This window comes from Achroia grisella, unplaced genomic scaffold (genome assembly GCF_030625045.1).
Source record: "Achroia grisella isolate CSIRO2021 unplaced genomic scaffold, CSIRO_AGI_Agris_v1 utg308, whole genome shotgun sequence".
Lineage (NCBI taxonomy): Eukaryota > Metazoa > Arthropoda > Insecta > Lepidoptera > Pyralidae > Achroia > Achroia grisella.
Genome location: NW_026712791.1, coordinates 1,099,520 through 1,117,853, shown reverse-complemented (window position 1 = coordinate 1,117,853; position 18,334 = coordinate 1,099,520). Strand labels below are relative to the sequence as shown.

General features: G+C 31.6%; 1 protein-coding gene across 4 annotated transcripts in view; it reads left to right on the top strand.

Moving 5' to 3' along the window:
* LOC131843461 (arfGAP with SH3 domain, ANK repeat and PH domain-containing protein) overlaps positions 1-18,334 on the top strand; it is a 53,430-nt gene that overhangs the window by 21,584 nt on the left and 13,512 nt on the right. For all 4 annotated transcript variants that reach the window (XM_059192109.1, XM_059192110.1, XM_059192108.1 and 1 more), the window contains 2 exons: positions 5,206-5,354; positions 13,614-13,868. In XM_059192109.1, the coding sequence (XP_059048092.1) occupies positions 5,206-5,354; positions 13,614-13,868 (404 nt within the window). The remainder of the gene's footprint in view (positions 1-5,205; positions 5,355-13,613; positions 13,869-18,334) is intronic.

Sequence of the window (18,334 nt, the reverse complement as noted above, 5' to 3'; positions counted from 1 at the left end):
CAAATTCATCAAAAGTGTTCATTACCGCAGTTTGATTTTTTTTTCTCTGCTAATAAATAATTAATGACTTAGATTAAGCTTTTCACTTATATTGTGTCGTGTCAAACGAGGGTTGACATATTTTATGCAGAGGCAGCGCAGCGGCACTATTGATTTCTTTTGTTGCATGCCGATGCACTTTGTTACCACGTGGAGTCAGCTTGCACGCGTCCGCTTTTTGTTTAGTATTTTTTTAATATCTTACAAAGGACTATTTCTCTTGATATTATATCTAACACTATAAACTCATTAAATAGAGGAGGAATTGGATTTTTTTGTTTATAATGGAAAAACTCAAAATATTTTATTTAAAAAAGTTTTTTGCCAATAGAAAGCTATAAAATCGTAGTATTACATGTACTGTATTTTAATAAAAAACAAAGTACTATAATTTAGATACTGCAATAATTGCAATCGTGTAAAGTTTGGGCCGCCCGGCCGTTGCTCATTTAAAGTTGCTTTATTCAATATTATATTTCTTTTTGTATTTATGAATATATTACTTGGTTATAGTTAAGAAATTACCGAATTTGTAAGCTTAGAAATGTGTATGAAATATTATTAGTTAAAGATAATCCTAAATGCCAACATCGAACTGTCACCTAAGGACTAGAGGTCGTTCAACTCATTGAACTAGAATGACCCATATAATATAACAAAACTGGCAGCAACAGATATGTATATGTAGGTGCATTATATTTGTAAAATTAAACGAACTTACCTTAAGTGAAGTTCTATGGAAATTATACGTATATTAAACACTTGTAGATATTTAGAGGTTGGTAGTAGTACGGATGTGAAGGAGCATCAGTGAACGATGATTTGACGATGAAGCCTGGTTAGTTAGCCCATCGTGCATAAGTTGCTAGGGATTTACTACAATAGCTTCGAGTGGAAACGGCGCGGCCGTCGTTCTGCCAGGGTTTAATACTTACCAAAAGTGACTAGTAGTTCCCATTACTAATAATCCCCTCCTTCATAAGTAGGCTAAGAATGACTTGTCTGTATATTTCACGTAATAATCAGTTAAGCATACTTTGGTCCCGTTTGAAAAACGGATTGTCCAATCATAAGAGACAAACTGTCTTGGTTCTCATGGGTGCCAACAAAGCGAAGGGCACCTCATTGCCCAAGGGGAAGTAGTTACAAAAGAATTATAAACGACCTGGATATAATAATTCTCAACTAACAATATTATAAGTTTCTTATACATGTGCCTAACAACTTCCTTAAGTTTAGGTGACATATTGACAGTTTTCCAAATCTCGAGTTCCATTCAGTGACATTGATTTTTGATTGATACAATATAATGATAATAATAATAATATTTATGGATACAACGTTCGTAACTATACTATTATTTGGATTCGTTCTAGAAACTACTTTATATATCTTAGATCGTTCTTAATCAATGTTTAAAACAATGCTACATTAACATAATTATTTAATCTGTGCATTTTTTGGTAGTGTTTTGTATTACAACAATCAAATTCACACATATTATTTTAAACATAAATAACATCTGAAATGTTGTATAATAATAAAAAAAATTTACAAATAAAAATACTATATGTAATATTTTAAGCCTGTTTTTATACTCATATGGTAAATGTTGTTTACCACGTGCGACAGATGGCATGTTTTATAATACAATAAAATGCGGTATGTGATGAATTATTTATTAATTTATGCTAATGTCGACACTCAGACAAGAGCCGAATGCATGGTTTTAGAAATAAATATTCATGTTTGTAAATATTGTCAATTGATCTATTTCATGTTCTTGAAGTAAAAGGCTACTACTTACTAGTTTGTACAGTGCAATGCAATAACATCGCGTGCTGGGATTTATTTATTGCGAGTAACCCGTTTCAGTTCCGAACTGGTCATGCTAGTTCGGATTGCGCCTAGCCACAGGCGCAGCTGGCAAGGTCGTGCACGCGCGCCTGCAAAAACAACCAATCAGAACGTTTCAATTCCTATACAATGATGAGCTGATTAATAAAGAGGAATAAATCTGAACAAGTATATTATTTTATATATTATTATTTATGCTGATACAATAGCGGTAATTGAGAGTTTGCTTAATTTGTTAGATATAGGGTCGATTTGTTAATTGAACCGATGACATAGTATAAACCACTATGACATTTGAATTAAGAATTTCTTAAATCCTTAATTTTAATATAAAGTAAACAGTAAAACAACGATATAAAGTATATTATATTTACATAAGTGGAATAATGTTAGTCTTTTTAGGCTAATAGATTAAGCACAAATTGATAAAATACACCACGAGAACTTGTAGGGCGTAATAAAATTAGAAATTGTTACTGAACAAAGCGAGAATTATACGAATTTTGAGAAACTTACAATGAAATCTAAATTAGAAGTGTTAGAACTAGACAGTTCGATATTTATGAAATTTATGTCGGGTATACTACCATAACATAACATCGATCAATCCTTGATCAACAAAGCCTAGCCACTTTTAAGTCCTTTAAAAGTGTCCCTGTCAGCCGCTAAGCAGCTTACTTTGTCATCTGTGTTTAGGTTGTATGGTCAGATAAGGCAGTGAAATTTGATAATAAGCATGAAATCTAGTCTTCTGGAATGACGCCTGAGTCACGCGTTAACGTGATGTCCGTGGTGCTGTTTATGTATATAGGTGACGGTTACTGCTTACCAACATGTGTGCTGTAAGCTTATTTTCCATTCCAATTATATACACAATAAAATGACATTAGAGGGAAAGCTAAACTGAACCTGTAAGAGAAGAAGAACAGAATTTTGTTACCTAAGAAAGAATAAGGAATAAGGAAAAGATGGTTAGTGTTTTCTCGTAATAAAAGACGTAAAGAGATTCGCTTAAAATCTAATGAACACATGTTTTTTCAGCGTATCTTGACTTGGCTATAATATTAAAATAGTGCTTGTCTAAATGACATGGACTGGGCTAGTTAATGCTTTGCTTGATATCATATAAACTCTGGACCATTGCCAAATAGTAAGCTTTCCATCCTTCCTTATAGGGATATATCATTTTTCATATCAGTTAACGAGTTGAGTAATATACATATAATTCAGTTATTATTATATGATATAAAATATTGTAAGTATTTTATATCAATGAATTCTCCTACACTCATCATTAATGTATCAAATTGCCGATATTGAAATTCGGAATGACAATAAATACTCTAAATTACATCTATTTAGGGTCTTTCTCCATTATCGGCAATTTGATATATTAATGATGAGTGTAGGAGAATTAATTTAGTCTAAAGCAGCAAACGACAAACCCGGACAAAACAGAGAAATTGAAAGGCATGAGGCAGTTTGCAATTTAATATTCACAGAGCGTCTGTGGGATTGAGCTAGGCAAATGTGGGCCGCGACACGGATCTCCGTAGTCTTTCATCGCCTTCCAAAACTATTTATACATTATTTTAAAAGTAACATATTTTTTTGCTCGAGAAAATAGATTCAAGGGAGACCAACAGATAAATAAAAGAATCAAAATGTATTTTTGATTTGATAGTATGAAAATCGAAGTGTATGTTGTGTAGTAATCAAATTCTACAAATAGATATCTGTTTTCAACCTGCTAATTCCAAGTAAAAGTACTAGTCAGCATACAAGAAACAATGAAGCCTTGACCACTAATAGCCGGGAACAAAGTAAATATATACTTTGGTTAACCTATGCTTTATTACAAGTTAGCCATGTTTTAGTCTATCTTAGCAACGTATGTTAAACCTTTGCCCGAGAAAGTTCGTACTATTCTCAGATTTTATTTTGTTCTGTAAAGTTGCTCTTTGAAAAATACGTTTAAGAAGGATATATAAAGTTCCAAGTTAGTTCCTAACACAGTGAAGTATATATAAGAATAAAAATACTTTTCTGATGTTTACGGAGGTAGAATCTAGACTACATATACAATTTTAACCTTCTTTTATTAATTAGTTTTTAGAAATCAATTAAGAATAATATCCTTTACTTCACACGTTGGTTTGCAAATATAATATGTAACCGCTTCATTTTATTACTTCAGTTCGAACAAAAACAATGGCTTTTTAAAGGACCAACTTGAAAAGTTTGATTTTCATTCATTATTGTATTTGTAAACTTCAGATTTAGCGCTGTCGATCAAATCCGATCAATATTTGGCTATTAATAATTAAGTTTATTAAATTATTATAAAGCGATTTAAAGTTGGTTATGGAATGCATAAATAAATATATCTTAGGTAGGTATTTCGTGGAACTATTTTTATATTACCTGCTTATAATTTTGTATATTGGCCTTGGATATTATTACTGTTCCTTTAGGTATCGCTTTTAACATAGTCATCTAAACTTTTATATTTATTCATTCATGTTATATCATAGATCTATAATCTGACTTTCCACTAAATACGTTGAATGGTATATCAAATATTAATTCGAAAATGAAAAACATTGTGTGTAATCTTTCTTTACGAACAATTTTATATTACTTGTACATTACTTTAGATAAGATATAATAGAATCCCCAATGTAGACTTTAATTTTTATTCTTTATTTATTGTACTACACTAAGTCGGAACTCAAAGGAATTTCAGTGAACCTTTAGTTTATATAGCGTTATTTATATCTCATAATTGTACGTACGACAAAGTTAATTCAACTGGGAAACTATTTAAACATCCGACATTTTGAACAAATACATTCGCATCTATAGCCATGCAATGAAACTTTAATTCCAAGGAGAGCTGAGAGCCCTTTCTATAGTTACTAACACAATTTATACGAATGTGTTCATATTGTAGCCGGATGTTTCGCCCCACGTCTGGGGGATTTTGCTATTCGATCCTAACAGTTTAGGTTATAAAATATTCATTACCTGTCTATTTGATGAAATTGTATATTTACACATCATATATTTGTATATATACACGATCAGGAGCGTAAATTTAAACATTAATATTATGGATTATTATTAGATAAGGAAATAAGGAAAAAATATGTACCTACCTACAATTGTTTCTTTTTTCCTTACTAATCGATTTCATAAACTATGTTTATCTAATTGTATAATATTTTATTATAAAAGTTTACTTGTCAGCCCTTTCCATAGATAAATATTACATGATTCTTTTAATATATATATCTATTTGTTTTTTAGCACACGTGGACAATGAGATGTACCTGGCGCGAGCCTTGGAGAGGCTCGGAGGAAACGCTCTCAACAAAGATTCAGAGCCAGACATCGCAGCAGCATTCCTCAAGTTTGCTGTCGTTACCAAAGAGTTATCAGCGCTTATGAAAACACTGGTGAGTTAGTTATATATAAATAACGTAACGGAATACGAATTAATACGTGAACGATAATTTAGAACTATACCTTCTATTTGTATGCCTGAAATAAAACATTTATGGATGTTATAGTAATTTACTGTATACAGATTAATTGTGAAATAAGAATTTAAACAGAACCTACTTATTAAAAAGGAGTTGTATGTACGTAATATGTGTATTGTGTAAATAGCAGGCACGCAAGGAATAAATTATTCCTAAAATAGCTACTAAGTTCGAAACTGTAAATTTCTCGTGTGTAAAACTAAACAAAGACGTATCAGGACTCAGCCATCAGCCCGTTGCTTGTCCCGAAGTAATTGGACCCCGCCGCCCGTCGCAATAGCAATCGGAAATTGTAATGCTGAGGGAGCTCGCGAGCCGTAAATGTCTGTTGGAACTTTGAAGAGATCGGCTTATAATGAAACACGAACTGTAATATCTCATGTCGTATAAGTCATTTAATATTCGTGTTTTTACCAAGACAGATTTCGTAAAAAGTTGTCTACGTTAGCTTGCTTTCTAAGCTGTATTTCGGTTGTAGGTTGGAGAAAAGGCACTACCTACAAATCCCGTAATTCATTGGAATTACGGGATTTGTAGGCATCCGGAATGGCAATGTGAGTGGTCGGTCATGGGCATCACATGATATCATAACGTGATGTTATAATGCTATTTATTTACCAGGTGGGATGTCAGCTTTTCGGCCATTACATTTAAATAAAAATAAATACTATAGATAATGCAATACTATTGTTATTGTAATAATAGTAAAAAATATGTAGGTGTATTTTCAAAATTGTTTTGTACTATCTACTACTTATTGTAGCTACGCCCCGACCAGACGGTTTATTTTTTATTCAACTTTTGGTGGTCTCAAAGATTGCTTTTAGCGATAAGCCTGTCCCTTGTTTTCTCTGCGTGATCTATAACTTGTACTTTTATTTATTTCTGAGGAATATAATTCTATTGTAGGGGAACAATAAAGAGCATATATTTATCTTGCTTCATAAATTATTGTTGTTGTACTGATTTGAAGAATGATATATGGTAGAGGTAAAGGGTAAGGAATAACATCTTCCCCAAAATAGTGACGCATTAGATGAAGTGTCAGTCAGTCCTTACAATTTGTTAAGCATATAAACGACGGTTACCCCTTTAAGTCAATCAACCAATCAAAATTGTCTTAACTAGTGACTCTTTGGTATGACCGAATAAAATATATGAACTGACTGAGTAGAATGTAGGTCGTTGTTGAGATATTACTGTTGACACTTAGGATTTGGCACTTTATAGTAGACTTACACTTTTACGACGGTTTCAAATAACGTCAAAATTTAATGCATTTTGATAATTAGTTTTCTTATTAATATAATTTACTGCTAATTTATTTGTGATGCTTAATAAATGTACCGTACCATACAAAATTTGCCAGGATTACTACGTATGTGATACGCCTTTTTCTCGTTTAATTCTGTTCTTTTATCCAATTTTAACGTTTCGATTATAATCTAATGTAATATGATATTCGCGCGTATCGTATTTGCGCAGTGTTATTGGCATTTACATACATAGTCTTTCTCTGAACGTCGAAGGCATAAACATTCGGTTTAGGTTGGCAACTAAATTGACGTAGTAATCGGTGCGTGGGCGCAGCGCAGCGGCAGATTTGCTTTAAAATGGGTCAGGGTGATGAGAGGTCGAAATACAAATGTTAGTACCAGACTCACGAATAATGCATATAACCCCAATACATTGTGTGATTTTAGTCTATATAGCATATACAGATTGTTTTATATCAGCTTTAGGATTATCGATATTTTACTTTACGAAGATTAATAACTGATTTTGCTCATTGAAAATGGATATCATTATAATATGAATTATTTTTGTTAATATTATAATAAAGATTAAGATTAATAAGCTGACATTAATTAATATAAATATTAAAGAGATTTTTTTTGTATGTCGAATAGACTGAATTAATGTCCCGACTACCATTGAGTACATCTCTATCTGTATAACGGCCACATTCATTGCAATAAATAATTTCATTTCAAGAATATATGACTAATAAGATTTATCAAATTTGAATACCTTGAATGCTAAGTATACAGGATACCAAATTTGGCTTGTAACATTAAGTTGTGCAGTAATAATATATTCAATAATAATAAAAAAATAATAATGATACTTAAATAAATCGGCAATTGTATTTGTGCAATTTCTGTTTATTTTGTAGATAGAATAATATGTCTAATGTTATAATTATCGAATAACTACTATTAATCACGGTAGATTATTTATAATGAAAATACTATAATTATTATATAAGAATTATTTGACTGTTTTAAGCAAAATAGTTCTACTCCATTGACACTATTTATCAATATTTAAAGCGAATATGTAACTGGTATTTACTTTAAATATAGATAAATATTGTTAATATGTATACATACTATATACGTTTGCTTAGTTATAGTTCTTGTATACTACATAGAATAATACAACTTAGTACAACTTACTGTAACTATGATGCTTAAATGAACACGTTTGGAACCTTGCTCCAATTTTCTAATCCTTGTGCACATACAATGAGTACAAAGAGCACCGGGCTCTCCTCTTGGACTGCGCAGAATCCTCGACCTACCCTTGACCTGGCATTGCAATCCTTTGTCCTTGTTCAGCGCTGGAGCAGTTGATATTTTAGAGGCAAAAAGGCGTTGTTTCTACAATACCATTTATAAGAGTAAGAGTAGTTTAGTAAGATTGATCTTTGATGTAAAAGGGATAATGCATCTTATTCTTTAAAGTAAAGTTTATGATCCTTATTGTAGTATTGATGTCTCTTGGTTCTATAGAAACCGTTTACTACTTTACATCGTGCTTAATATCTACATATAAAAGAGATATGTTAACCATACTGCAATAACATGACACTCTCGTATTTAACATTCTTTACTATTAATTTCTTATAACACGAACTGATCTTTAGGTAAACCTGAAGGAATGGCTTGATACCTTATCAACAAGTGATGTCACAGACGTTGTAATGAATTTTGTAATGTCCAGAACATAGTGCTGTTCCCATTTTCCATCCAGTGGGCTGTTTACTTGTTAGCCATTCCAGTTACATAAACAACGTATTAAATATAATAAATATTATATATTATATTTAATACGTTGTAATATAGTTATAATAATAATAAATAATATAGTTTAAGTATAATATGATAGTGTAAGTTACTTGACTCGCTTTTGAGTCAACAACTTGTCATGTCTCGCATGAAGGGAGACCCAACTTCCTCGCTCTGCTTCCCCCACAAAATTGTTATTCTGTATAATCATCTTTTCGTTGTATAAAATACGAGATTGTTTATATTAAAATTTCCTGACTTGTGATGGGGCATCCATTAATTACTTAGACGTCTAGGGTGGGATGTCTTTGCAAATATTCAGTTTCTTTTTCCGTAAGAAACTGTGTCAAATATCATTGTCAACCCAAATCTTATGACATTTTTTAGAGGAGGTCTAGGCAAGGAGGCGTTGAAAAAATCGCTAAAAAACGCCTCACTTAATCATTGAACGTCCCCATGAGAACAAAAATATATCATTAATAGATATTTATAATAATCGGGGATATGTATAAGTAATCGGTCGAGCTCGAATGGAACTTGCAAAACGAGCATTCCGAACAATTAAAACTGTTTATGCGGATGTTATATGGATTGGAATCTATAGGTCAAACGATCTCCCGCTTACTGTGATTTTAGATTAGAAATAACTTTATTATACTAAAAAACAGGTTCTTTATTATTATTAATTTAGTTTATGTTTAACTTTGCTTTGTCGTAAACAGCTAAAGGCTCCATTTTAATATTTGATGTGTGAAACGCTTTGAGGTACCTGTTAAATATTCATTTAAATCTGTCAGACCGAGACCTTTTAACTCTACATTTTGTTACAGAATTATACATGAATAGCTTTTTTACTTATATGTACATATATCCTATCTGTCGTGTAGTACAAGATTAAATTAATCAGAATTTATTAATAGACAGACCTACTGTTACTTTTATTTTATATCTTTATATTTTACATGTAATATGTATAATGGTAAAATCGTGGAGAACCGTCTGTTTGAATTGTTGTATGTTAAGGTTTCACGTGAAAACGACTATAGGGTTTAGGATGAAACTTTTACAGAATATGTTGTCACATATAGCTAAACATATTGGCTAAAGATATATTATAAAAATGATTATTTTTCAAAGGTGTAACTCAAAGGTGTAAATTAGTATGAATGCTTTATTTATAATAATACAAGTCACGGGTACGGCTAGTTTACAAATATTTATTCTAATTTAATAGTATATCAGTTGATTTTGGGTTTATACTAACTTTTTCTTACATAAATGACTGCTTGTTACTGTCCTTATGATATAATCTATTAAAAGGTGTAAAATTTGATTTAACGTCTGGATGTTTAGCCATGAAAAAGTAAAAAATAGACAGACACACTTTAACATATATGATACTAGTATGAATAGAGAGAACATTTTAATACGGTCACTGCATAGCGCGAACTAAATGCATATTGTAATTTGTATTATGACATAACTAATGAATAACCTCTATTGTTGTACTTAATTGTTGAATTACTATTATATTGGCCCAAAACATTATAATTCTAGCTCGTATAAAGTCTCGTTATTATAAATATTTTATTAGTATGCCTCAGTTTGTTGTTGTAAGTACATGAAAAGTCATACAATAATTGAGTTATCATGAATTGAGTTATCATGGAAAAAATATTTAAACAAAAAACTTGTTTTGCATAAGCAACTAAAATATCTTGTATGAATAAATAATTTTTGTGTTCGAATTTGAATAATCTATTTTCTGTCGTCAAACGTGACTTTTCTGCTTTTTTAAGATAAAAAGATAACATATGTCACTTTTGATACAATCTTCATATTTTCACGTAAAATTGAGTCGTGAAAAGTTAACAGACAGACAAACATATTTCCGCATTTATAATATTAATATAGATTTAGTATTGAGTATGGATTTAAAGATAAGATTTCTTTCATATGAAGTAAATATACAATTGCTACTCGAATTTTCAATGAAAATGATTGAATGATTTATTTAAATTTCAACAAACTGAATTTTCTAAATTCTAAAGTCGTTCTATTTTCGTTTTACTTGCAAAGTTTGACGTTTGGAAGTTGTTGAATTGTTTTATAAAGTTCCAATGGATTTATTATAATAGATTTTGGTTACTTGGATATTGTCTTATGTAATAACGTTGATTTGTTTCCTAGTAATATCTACTTAATATATATATTTGAAAATTACAAGGATCACTACATTTCGTTATTTACGTATACGGTAACTGATAACTGCACATGAAAGATATACTTACAACAAAAACTATAATCGAGGGACTTTATCAACGTAATAGAACTTAAAACAATAATTGTTGGAATTTTGTCTGTTTGTCTATGCTTTTGTGCGCGCTTATCTCAGGACATGCCTTTATTCCATTTAGGTGCAGTTTTTCCTTTCATTTGAATTCAAAGCGATAATATGCGAATAACCTATGTTTAAAAATCTAAAAAAACTAGAAGTAGACTTTGTGTAAAGTCATCTTCGTGGGACCTTTATCTCACCCATTTCTGCCATTCGCAAAGCTGCTTTGTAAACTATGTTTTGGTTACAAGTTACCATATCTCAAATATGGTGGTGAAGTTACTGTATAAGGTGCTAAAACATCATCGTTCTCTGAAATGGAAATGCATGAGGTTACTAATATTAAGAGCATCACTTGATAATGGGAAACTCGTAGCTTCTTCTTCACGTATATAGGCTTCGTTTGCCACTTGCTACCAGATGGTCAGCTTGTTTGTTATACTAATTACATTAAAATAAACTTAGTAACAAATTTCTGCTTTGTTCTGCTGAATCTGCTGAAGTTTTTGGAAGACCTACATTATCTACATACATATCAGACCTACATATCAGAACCAGCTCGAACGACAACAAACGATTTGGATTGTTTAGATATACGGAAAATAAAAGTTCAACCGTTCGAAGAAGTTGAGTGTAGTTAATTGAGCGTTGCACATTACAATGTGAACATTGCGTGCGAGCCATTGTGTTAAAGATACCAATCAAGATCATGTCTTATGAGCTTACCCGCTTCTAATTGCTATGAAAACAAATCGATTACTCTTATCGAACAAATAATGTTTATTTATTATAAACAAGCACGATGAATGTATTAATGCTATAACACTCCGACTTAAGAAAAACTAATAGTATATCTATTAGTTTTTCTCAACTGAGCATAGCATTCATCAAATATCTGGTATCAGAACTATATCAGTTCATGGTGCTTTTACCTTTTTACCCACATTCCATACGGGTTATTGCCTTGTTTTTAATATGTTGTAGTATTTTCAATACTCAAAAAGTAATATATATATTTTATTTATAATCCTCACATACAAATTCAAATGTGAAAATTCGTGATGATTTGAAATTAATAAACTTCGGTAGCTGCTTAATGACAATGATTTTAAAGTACATTAATTTGCGGAACGTGTTCAATCGTTGACAACAATGTCCAGGAAGAGTTCATTCATTGTTTACTTCAACCCTTTGTCCTTCAGACCCTCGTTAAGAGCCCTCTATTCTGTCATTGACGATTTTACTCTATAGCTTTCACAGTCATTTCACTTTGAAGTCTACTTTTAGGTTTTTAATTACTGTAGTATTATTTACGAGTTAGGTTAATTTAGAGTACATTACGAGTGGTTATGTTTACGTTCACTATAACGTTAACTGTTGACAGGTGGTTTGGTTACCCCATATGTGTGATATTGTTTAAACGGTAATAGAATCTACTAAAAATTCTGTTTCAGTTACCGTTTATGATTTTGGTGTATATTCTTCAACTTAACAATGTTTCCAATGTAATAATATCAGTTATCTGATAATATATTACGAGCAATTGTATATACATATATTATCTCGGCAACGTGTCTACAGGTTTAGATGGATATCTGTATTTTGATAATATTTTACTCTTCTTATTACAGATATATAATAATAATACCACAGATATGTATTATTCATTGAAAATATATGTATATCGAATATAAAAATATTTGGTAAAAAAGCCATTCTCGTATTCTTCAACTTAAGCTATTTACTTACTACTTCCATTAAGTATAATGGTTACACTATAGGACTATATAGTGTTATTATTGTCCTATTAGTTCCATGGAGTAATTAAGACTGCTACAATCAGACTATTTGTTTTTCTGCAAAATATTACCCAAGTTAACGTCTAGAGATATAAAATTTTATATCATATTTTGTGTACGAAGTTGTGGTTGTGATTGCTCAACTGTCAGACAGTCCGCGAGCGTCGACAATTCGAGCAGTGCATATGCAATAGTGTGGAACTGTTTGTCTATCAACTACAGCGGATGGCTGTGAGGCAATCCGCAGTCATAGCTGTCTAGCAGCTCTAGGAATGCAGAGGTTTTGCAATTTTATGAGCATTCACAATCAACTTGGTCTATAAGTGCTAAGTGAATGCACTCATTGTGTTATTGTTTACTTTTTTTATATACGTCACCTGCGGCTTTATCGGTTTATTACGCAATGGTGATAATAGCTAGTCTAGTAAAGATTAATCTGGCCGTATTGTAGTCGTATTACTCTCTTCAAGTCCATACGATATACAATGAGCAACTGGTTGTCAATCTGTCAAAATTTATCTATGCAAATAATTTATTTGGAGATTTGTAGATCGTCGGAACCGTTAAAGACTGCCGTCGATACGGATTGAAACGAGATTTTAATTAATAAAGAAAAATATTTTTAATATCGTCACAATCATCTGTGGTATTCCTCATATCAGTCTGTAATTAGTTGTTCTGTCTGTCTTAGTTATGTGCCTTATAAACGCTCAGCAAGCAGTCCTGTCAGAGGCCGCAACAGTAACTCAAATATTTCACTTCTCCGCAAAATTTTTCATCAAACCTTTTCTGACAATTACAAACACCACAACCCTTTGTAAGTGTGTCTGACTGTCTGTAGTTGTCACGAATATTACTCAATAGACGCAGCCAGTGTGATGTGCTTACATACGTCGGGCAAAAAAAAAATATTTCTATCAATTTTGAATATAATCTATTCTGTTATTGTTTCTTTTGCCCACAGATGCAAAATATAAACAACATAGTGATGTTTCCTGTGGATAGTCTATTAAAAGGCGATTTACGAGGAGTGAAAGGCGACCTGAAGAGGCCATTTGACAAAGCATCCAAAGATTATGAGTCCAAGTACCTGAAAATTGAGAAAGAGAAGAAATCACAAGCGAAAGAAGCTGGTCTTATCCGGAGTGAGGTGACTCCTGCTGAGATTGCCGATGAGATGGAGAAAGAAAGACGGTTATTCCAGCTGCAGATGTGTGAGGTAAGATAATTAAAAACAGTATTAAGATTTATACATTATATCATTGTAGGTTCTATTATGATATTTTTCATATTCGTTAATAAAATTGTTTCATTATGAGTAAACACAAACGACAACTAAAAATAGTATCAAAGAGTAAAAGCAATAGTTTCACCCTAAATTATGAAATAAGTATGCTCTTGTCCCGTTTAATAATAATTATGTGGTAATTTTAAAGACTTTCAATAGTTTTAAGTAATATTGTTTTATCATTATTTTTGAAGTTTTTAACAAAATTCGTACATATGTGATTTGATATTTTATAATGTTCATGGTAATTATAAGGCAATTCATATCGCTAATATGGTTTAAATACAATTAAATATGGGAAAGGAGGTCGGAAATGTGTATTTGTGTTCACCCGTTAAACTCTGCATCTAAATTTTAACGTGCAACGTTCTACTTCATACGAAACACTCAACGCGTGTAGGCATAATGTAGTGTTACGAAACCTCGAGTTAAGATGATACTATTTGCTATTCGAGTTTGAGCGCAGGAGTACAGAGAAAATAAACTCGCTTCCTTAATATGAGAGCGGACGGTCGCGCATTATTTTTATTGGTTACTTAACTGGGGATTATTGTCGTGACATGGGCATCGCTGTGCTGTCTTTAGATCTTAATCCGCGAGTTTACGATATTTTTAAAGTATTCGAATAGTTCTCTAATCACAAGGGTTCGAGACCATTAGTCAAGATGTGATTGTTATGAATAACATGAAAACATTTTCTGCAGGATGACTTTCGTGCATTGTCATCGAAGTGAAGTCACAATAATGTTAAATAATACACTTGCAAAGGGTATGCTTTATTTGAATTATAATAAAGTAATATATATCGCTGAAAGAATCCTTTGATAATGCTTCAAAAATACAATAAATTATCAAATTTAAATGTGTATTTTATTCGATGTGATTTTTTTATGCTAATTTGATCGAGCCATTGGTAAACTTGCTGTTCCTCGTCTAGCTACTAGGGTTGATTATGATATGAGGCATCTGGCAAGGGACTTTTGACAAACTACAGCTATAACGTGACGGAAAACCGAAAATGGTGATGATTACGTATTGAAAAGTATTTTAAATTTTTATTTTTTTCTTGCAAGTGCTCAGAACACAATTGAATTTTTATTTATGTGTGTATTTATTATTTTTAGAATGTATAATTCTAAATATGTCTACAATATTGCAGTAGAAATTAACATGATAAAATACAATACTCTTTTAAGAAATTAGTAACATAGCACAGAATATATTTCTGTTTAAGTTTTTAGATATAAATCTATTATAAAATAATAAATCTAATTTAGGATTTGGCCAAGGTCTATTATTAATTTCTCATTAGTCAGCCGGTTTAATTTACCTAAAAATACTATTCTAAGTTGTTTTTCCGTTGCTAATCAAAGTTCTCAAAGCTTAGTTATATTGGTATGCAATCTAAATAAATTAAGATGTATAGACTAGACTAGACTAAGCGTTAACCAATAATTGTGCTTATGAAGTAACAGCTAGCTGATTTCTTTTGTTATTTAACGTCAATGGTTAAATATGATACGAGTACTCATAATATGTCGTCCTTAATATAATTATAATATTATATCAAGGCTTTGAAACTATGTCATCGTTTATTGATAGGATCTCAAATGGCCAACTTATTAGATGTCGAACTAATTACTTATTGCCCCGTTCTTGATAGCTTTTACGTCAATGACGTCATTTGAGAGTGTCTTGACCCTGTAGCTAATCTAGTGTCCTAAGTATTTCTAAGTAACAAGTTTATGTTTATAATCTTGCTTAGATCATAAAACTAGTTAGGTCCAATATATATAAGGATGAATGAATGTTCTTTTAATGTTTACTCTTTATAAATTTAAATATTCGATATAGAATACATTACATTTATATTAGAATTTTTATGTCAATACTTACTCTATATTTGCACACTTTTTATACACAGTATGCGCCGTGAAGCGTGTATCTGTATTGCGCGTGCACAATGTGAACGACCTATCACTATCACAAAAGTACTATGTTAGGTCAGATAAATATAGGTATTATAGCACGAACATAATCCAATATATACAATGTAAACCTAACATGAACTTTACTATATATTAATAACGAGGACAAATGACTTGAAAATAATAAATATAAATTAAAAATTCTATCGAATAATATAATTATTTATTCCTATATTTCAGTTACGAATTCAGAATATTATAGCTTTTAATTTTTCTAATTTTAATATTAAACTATAATTTAGAATGAGACTTATTTATATAGGAATCCAGCAATCGTTAGAACAAATTGAAAATATTCGTTCTACTCATAATATTACTGACAAGTGTTATAATTCACTTCAATCAATTGCACGACTTATCGTAACTTGACTTAGTGTGATAACTCAACTCGGTTGTTATCGAGATAACAACATTAAAATGGGAATGAATTGCAATTTATAATTGTACACACAGACGCACCATCCATTTATATTGCCTAAAATGTAATTAGTAGGACTTCTGGTAATTTATGGTTTGCAGGCTTTGTATTTCAACGCTCCCCATACGATAAGTGTTGTTTGTGGTCATCAAGAGCCGTTATTTCCACACAATCCACCGGCAACAATATGAAAGGTCATAAGTACGATGACAGTGACAATGGTTTACTGTTAGTTATTTCTAATAATGCGTGTGAAGTGCCAAACACATTGCTACGAGATTGCCATTGTAGAATATTCTATCATCAATCATCACACTTAATTCTACTATCGATTGCAAACTCTATTGCTAAGATGTAAGATCGAAAATAGTCGTCAACAGTGATTGAATGCAGTCCAGAGTGATATCAAAAGCTTGCCAAGATTGCAACCTATAATTATATGCCTATTGTTTTTATATCGCAGCCGTAATGTTTTAGTGTTTTCTCTTCATCTGCCCTTCCCATCGTTACTGTAATGGTCCAATATTGTCTGGTATTGGTCTACTTATTCTCTAATGAATTAAGTCAATGGCTGGACGTGTTACATTAAACCTTTAGATAATCAAAACATCACAGTTTTTATTATTTAAATGGGTAATCCTTAGAGAATTAGACCCTATCTTTTCTAAATTCTTTACTCGACAAAAGCAACGAATAACCATAAAGGTTATTCTTAGTTAAAAAGCCATTGAGTTGTTGCTTGCTATATAGGTCCAATGCACTTATTTAGCATGTATTGTCCTAATGTTCTGCATTGGTGCCAAATGTACGCACCATTATCTTGAGCTGTGATGTACTTATGAATAAGCCAAATGTTTGGTTTACGGATCATGGCCTTATTTCACAATATGCTATTAATAATGTTATCGGCCAAATCGTACCATCTGCTAATATTTGGGTTGCTTTCAGTTCTTTGGTCAAGGTTTCTTTCGGTGTAAAATTATATTCAGAAATTAGGTACACCCACCTAATTTGGGTTGGGTTTGGGTGGTTGAGTTAAAATTTAATAATTTAATTTTTTAAGTGAGACAAATGATTACAGTAGTCTCGAAAATGCACGGCGGTCATACAGGAGTGTGGTGTCTATATACTATAGCAATTAATAAATTGCTTACTAAGAATAATATATTTTTAAAACAGTAGCGTGTAAATTTGTGTTAATAGAACATATTACAGACAAAAGACAGCATTACCAAGTACATTCGATTAAATATGTTTTATTGTTCGAAATATTCTTGATAAAATTTGATAAGATAGGTATATAATTTAAGAAACTTTCTGTAAGACCATTAAAGAAGTTTCATTATTTAAGTGTTTATAAACATTATCTGTAAATGTTTAAAACATTTAATTTAACTATATTGATAATTATTTAGAAAGTAGTTTTATATTGAATACGAGAATTCGTAACGTTCACGGTTTCACCTAATTTAATTTTTTTTTGTTCCTCACGGTCCGTATCTGAATCAAACCTCAGTGGTCATTACAAAACAAATTGTTTCCTGTCAAGTACACAACATTAGCAGACGGAGGTCATTAGCCATTGGGTTAAAAAAAAGAAGTCAACAGGTCCAGTGGTCGGTGCGGTACTGCGGAGACGCCCGTCAGGTCGTCGACCGGCCTTGCGCCGTCGCCACTGACCCTCGCTTTGTTCCAACTCGCACCGGCATCGCGACACGGGCAAATACCGAGTACCCACAACCCACGCAATTTCACGTTGTGATAGCACTTTTAGATATATTAAACGACTCAACGTATTCACCATAAAAGCAGTCTTAACTTAGTACTTAGGTATTTAAAACAGTGCAATACTATGTTGCAAACATGTCAGTTTAAATTTTGCAAGGTCGCACACAACTCATCAATCTTATTGCACAGCTGAGAGACTATTTTGAATTTACTATATCGTAGATGCGCGTAAGCGCGTCATCTGGTATAAATTTAACTCGCGG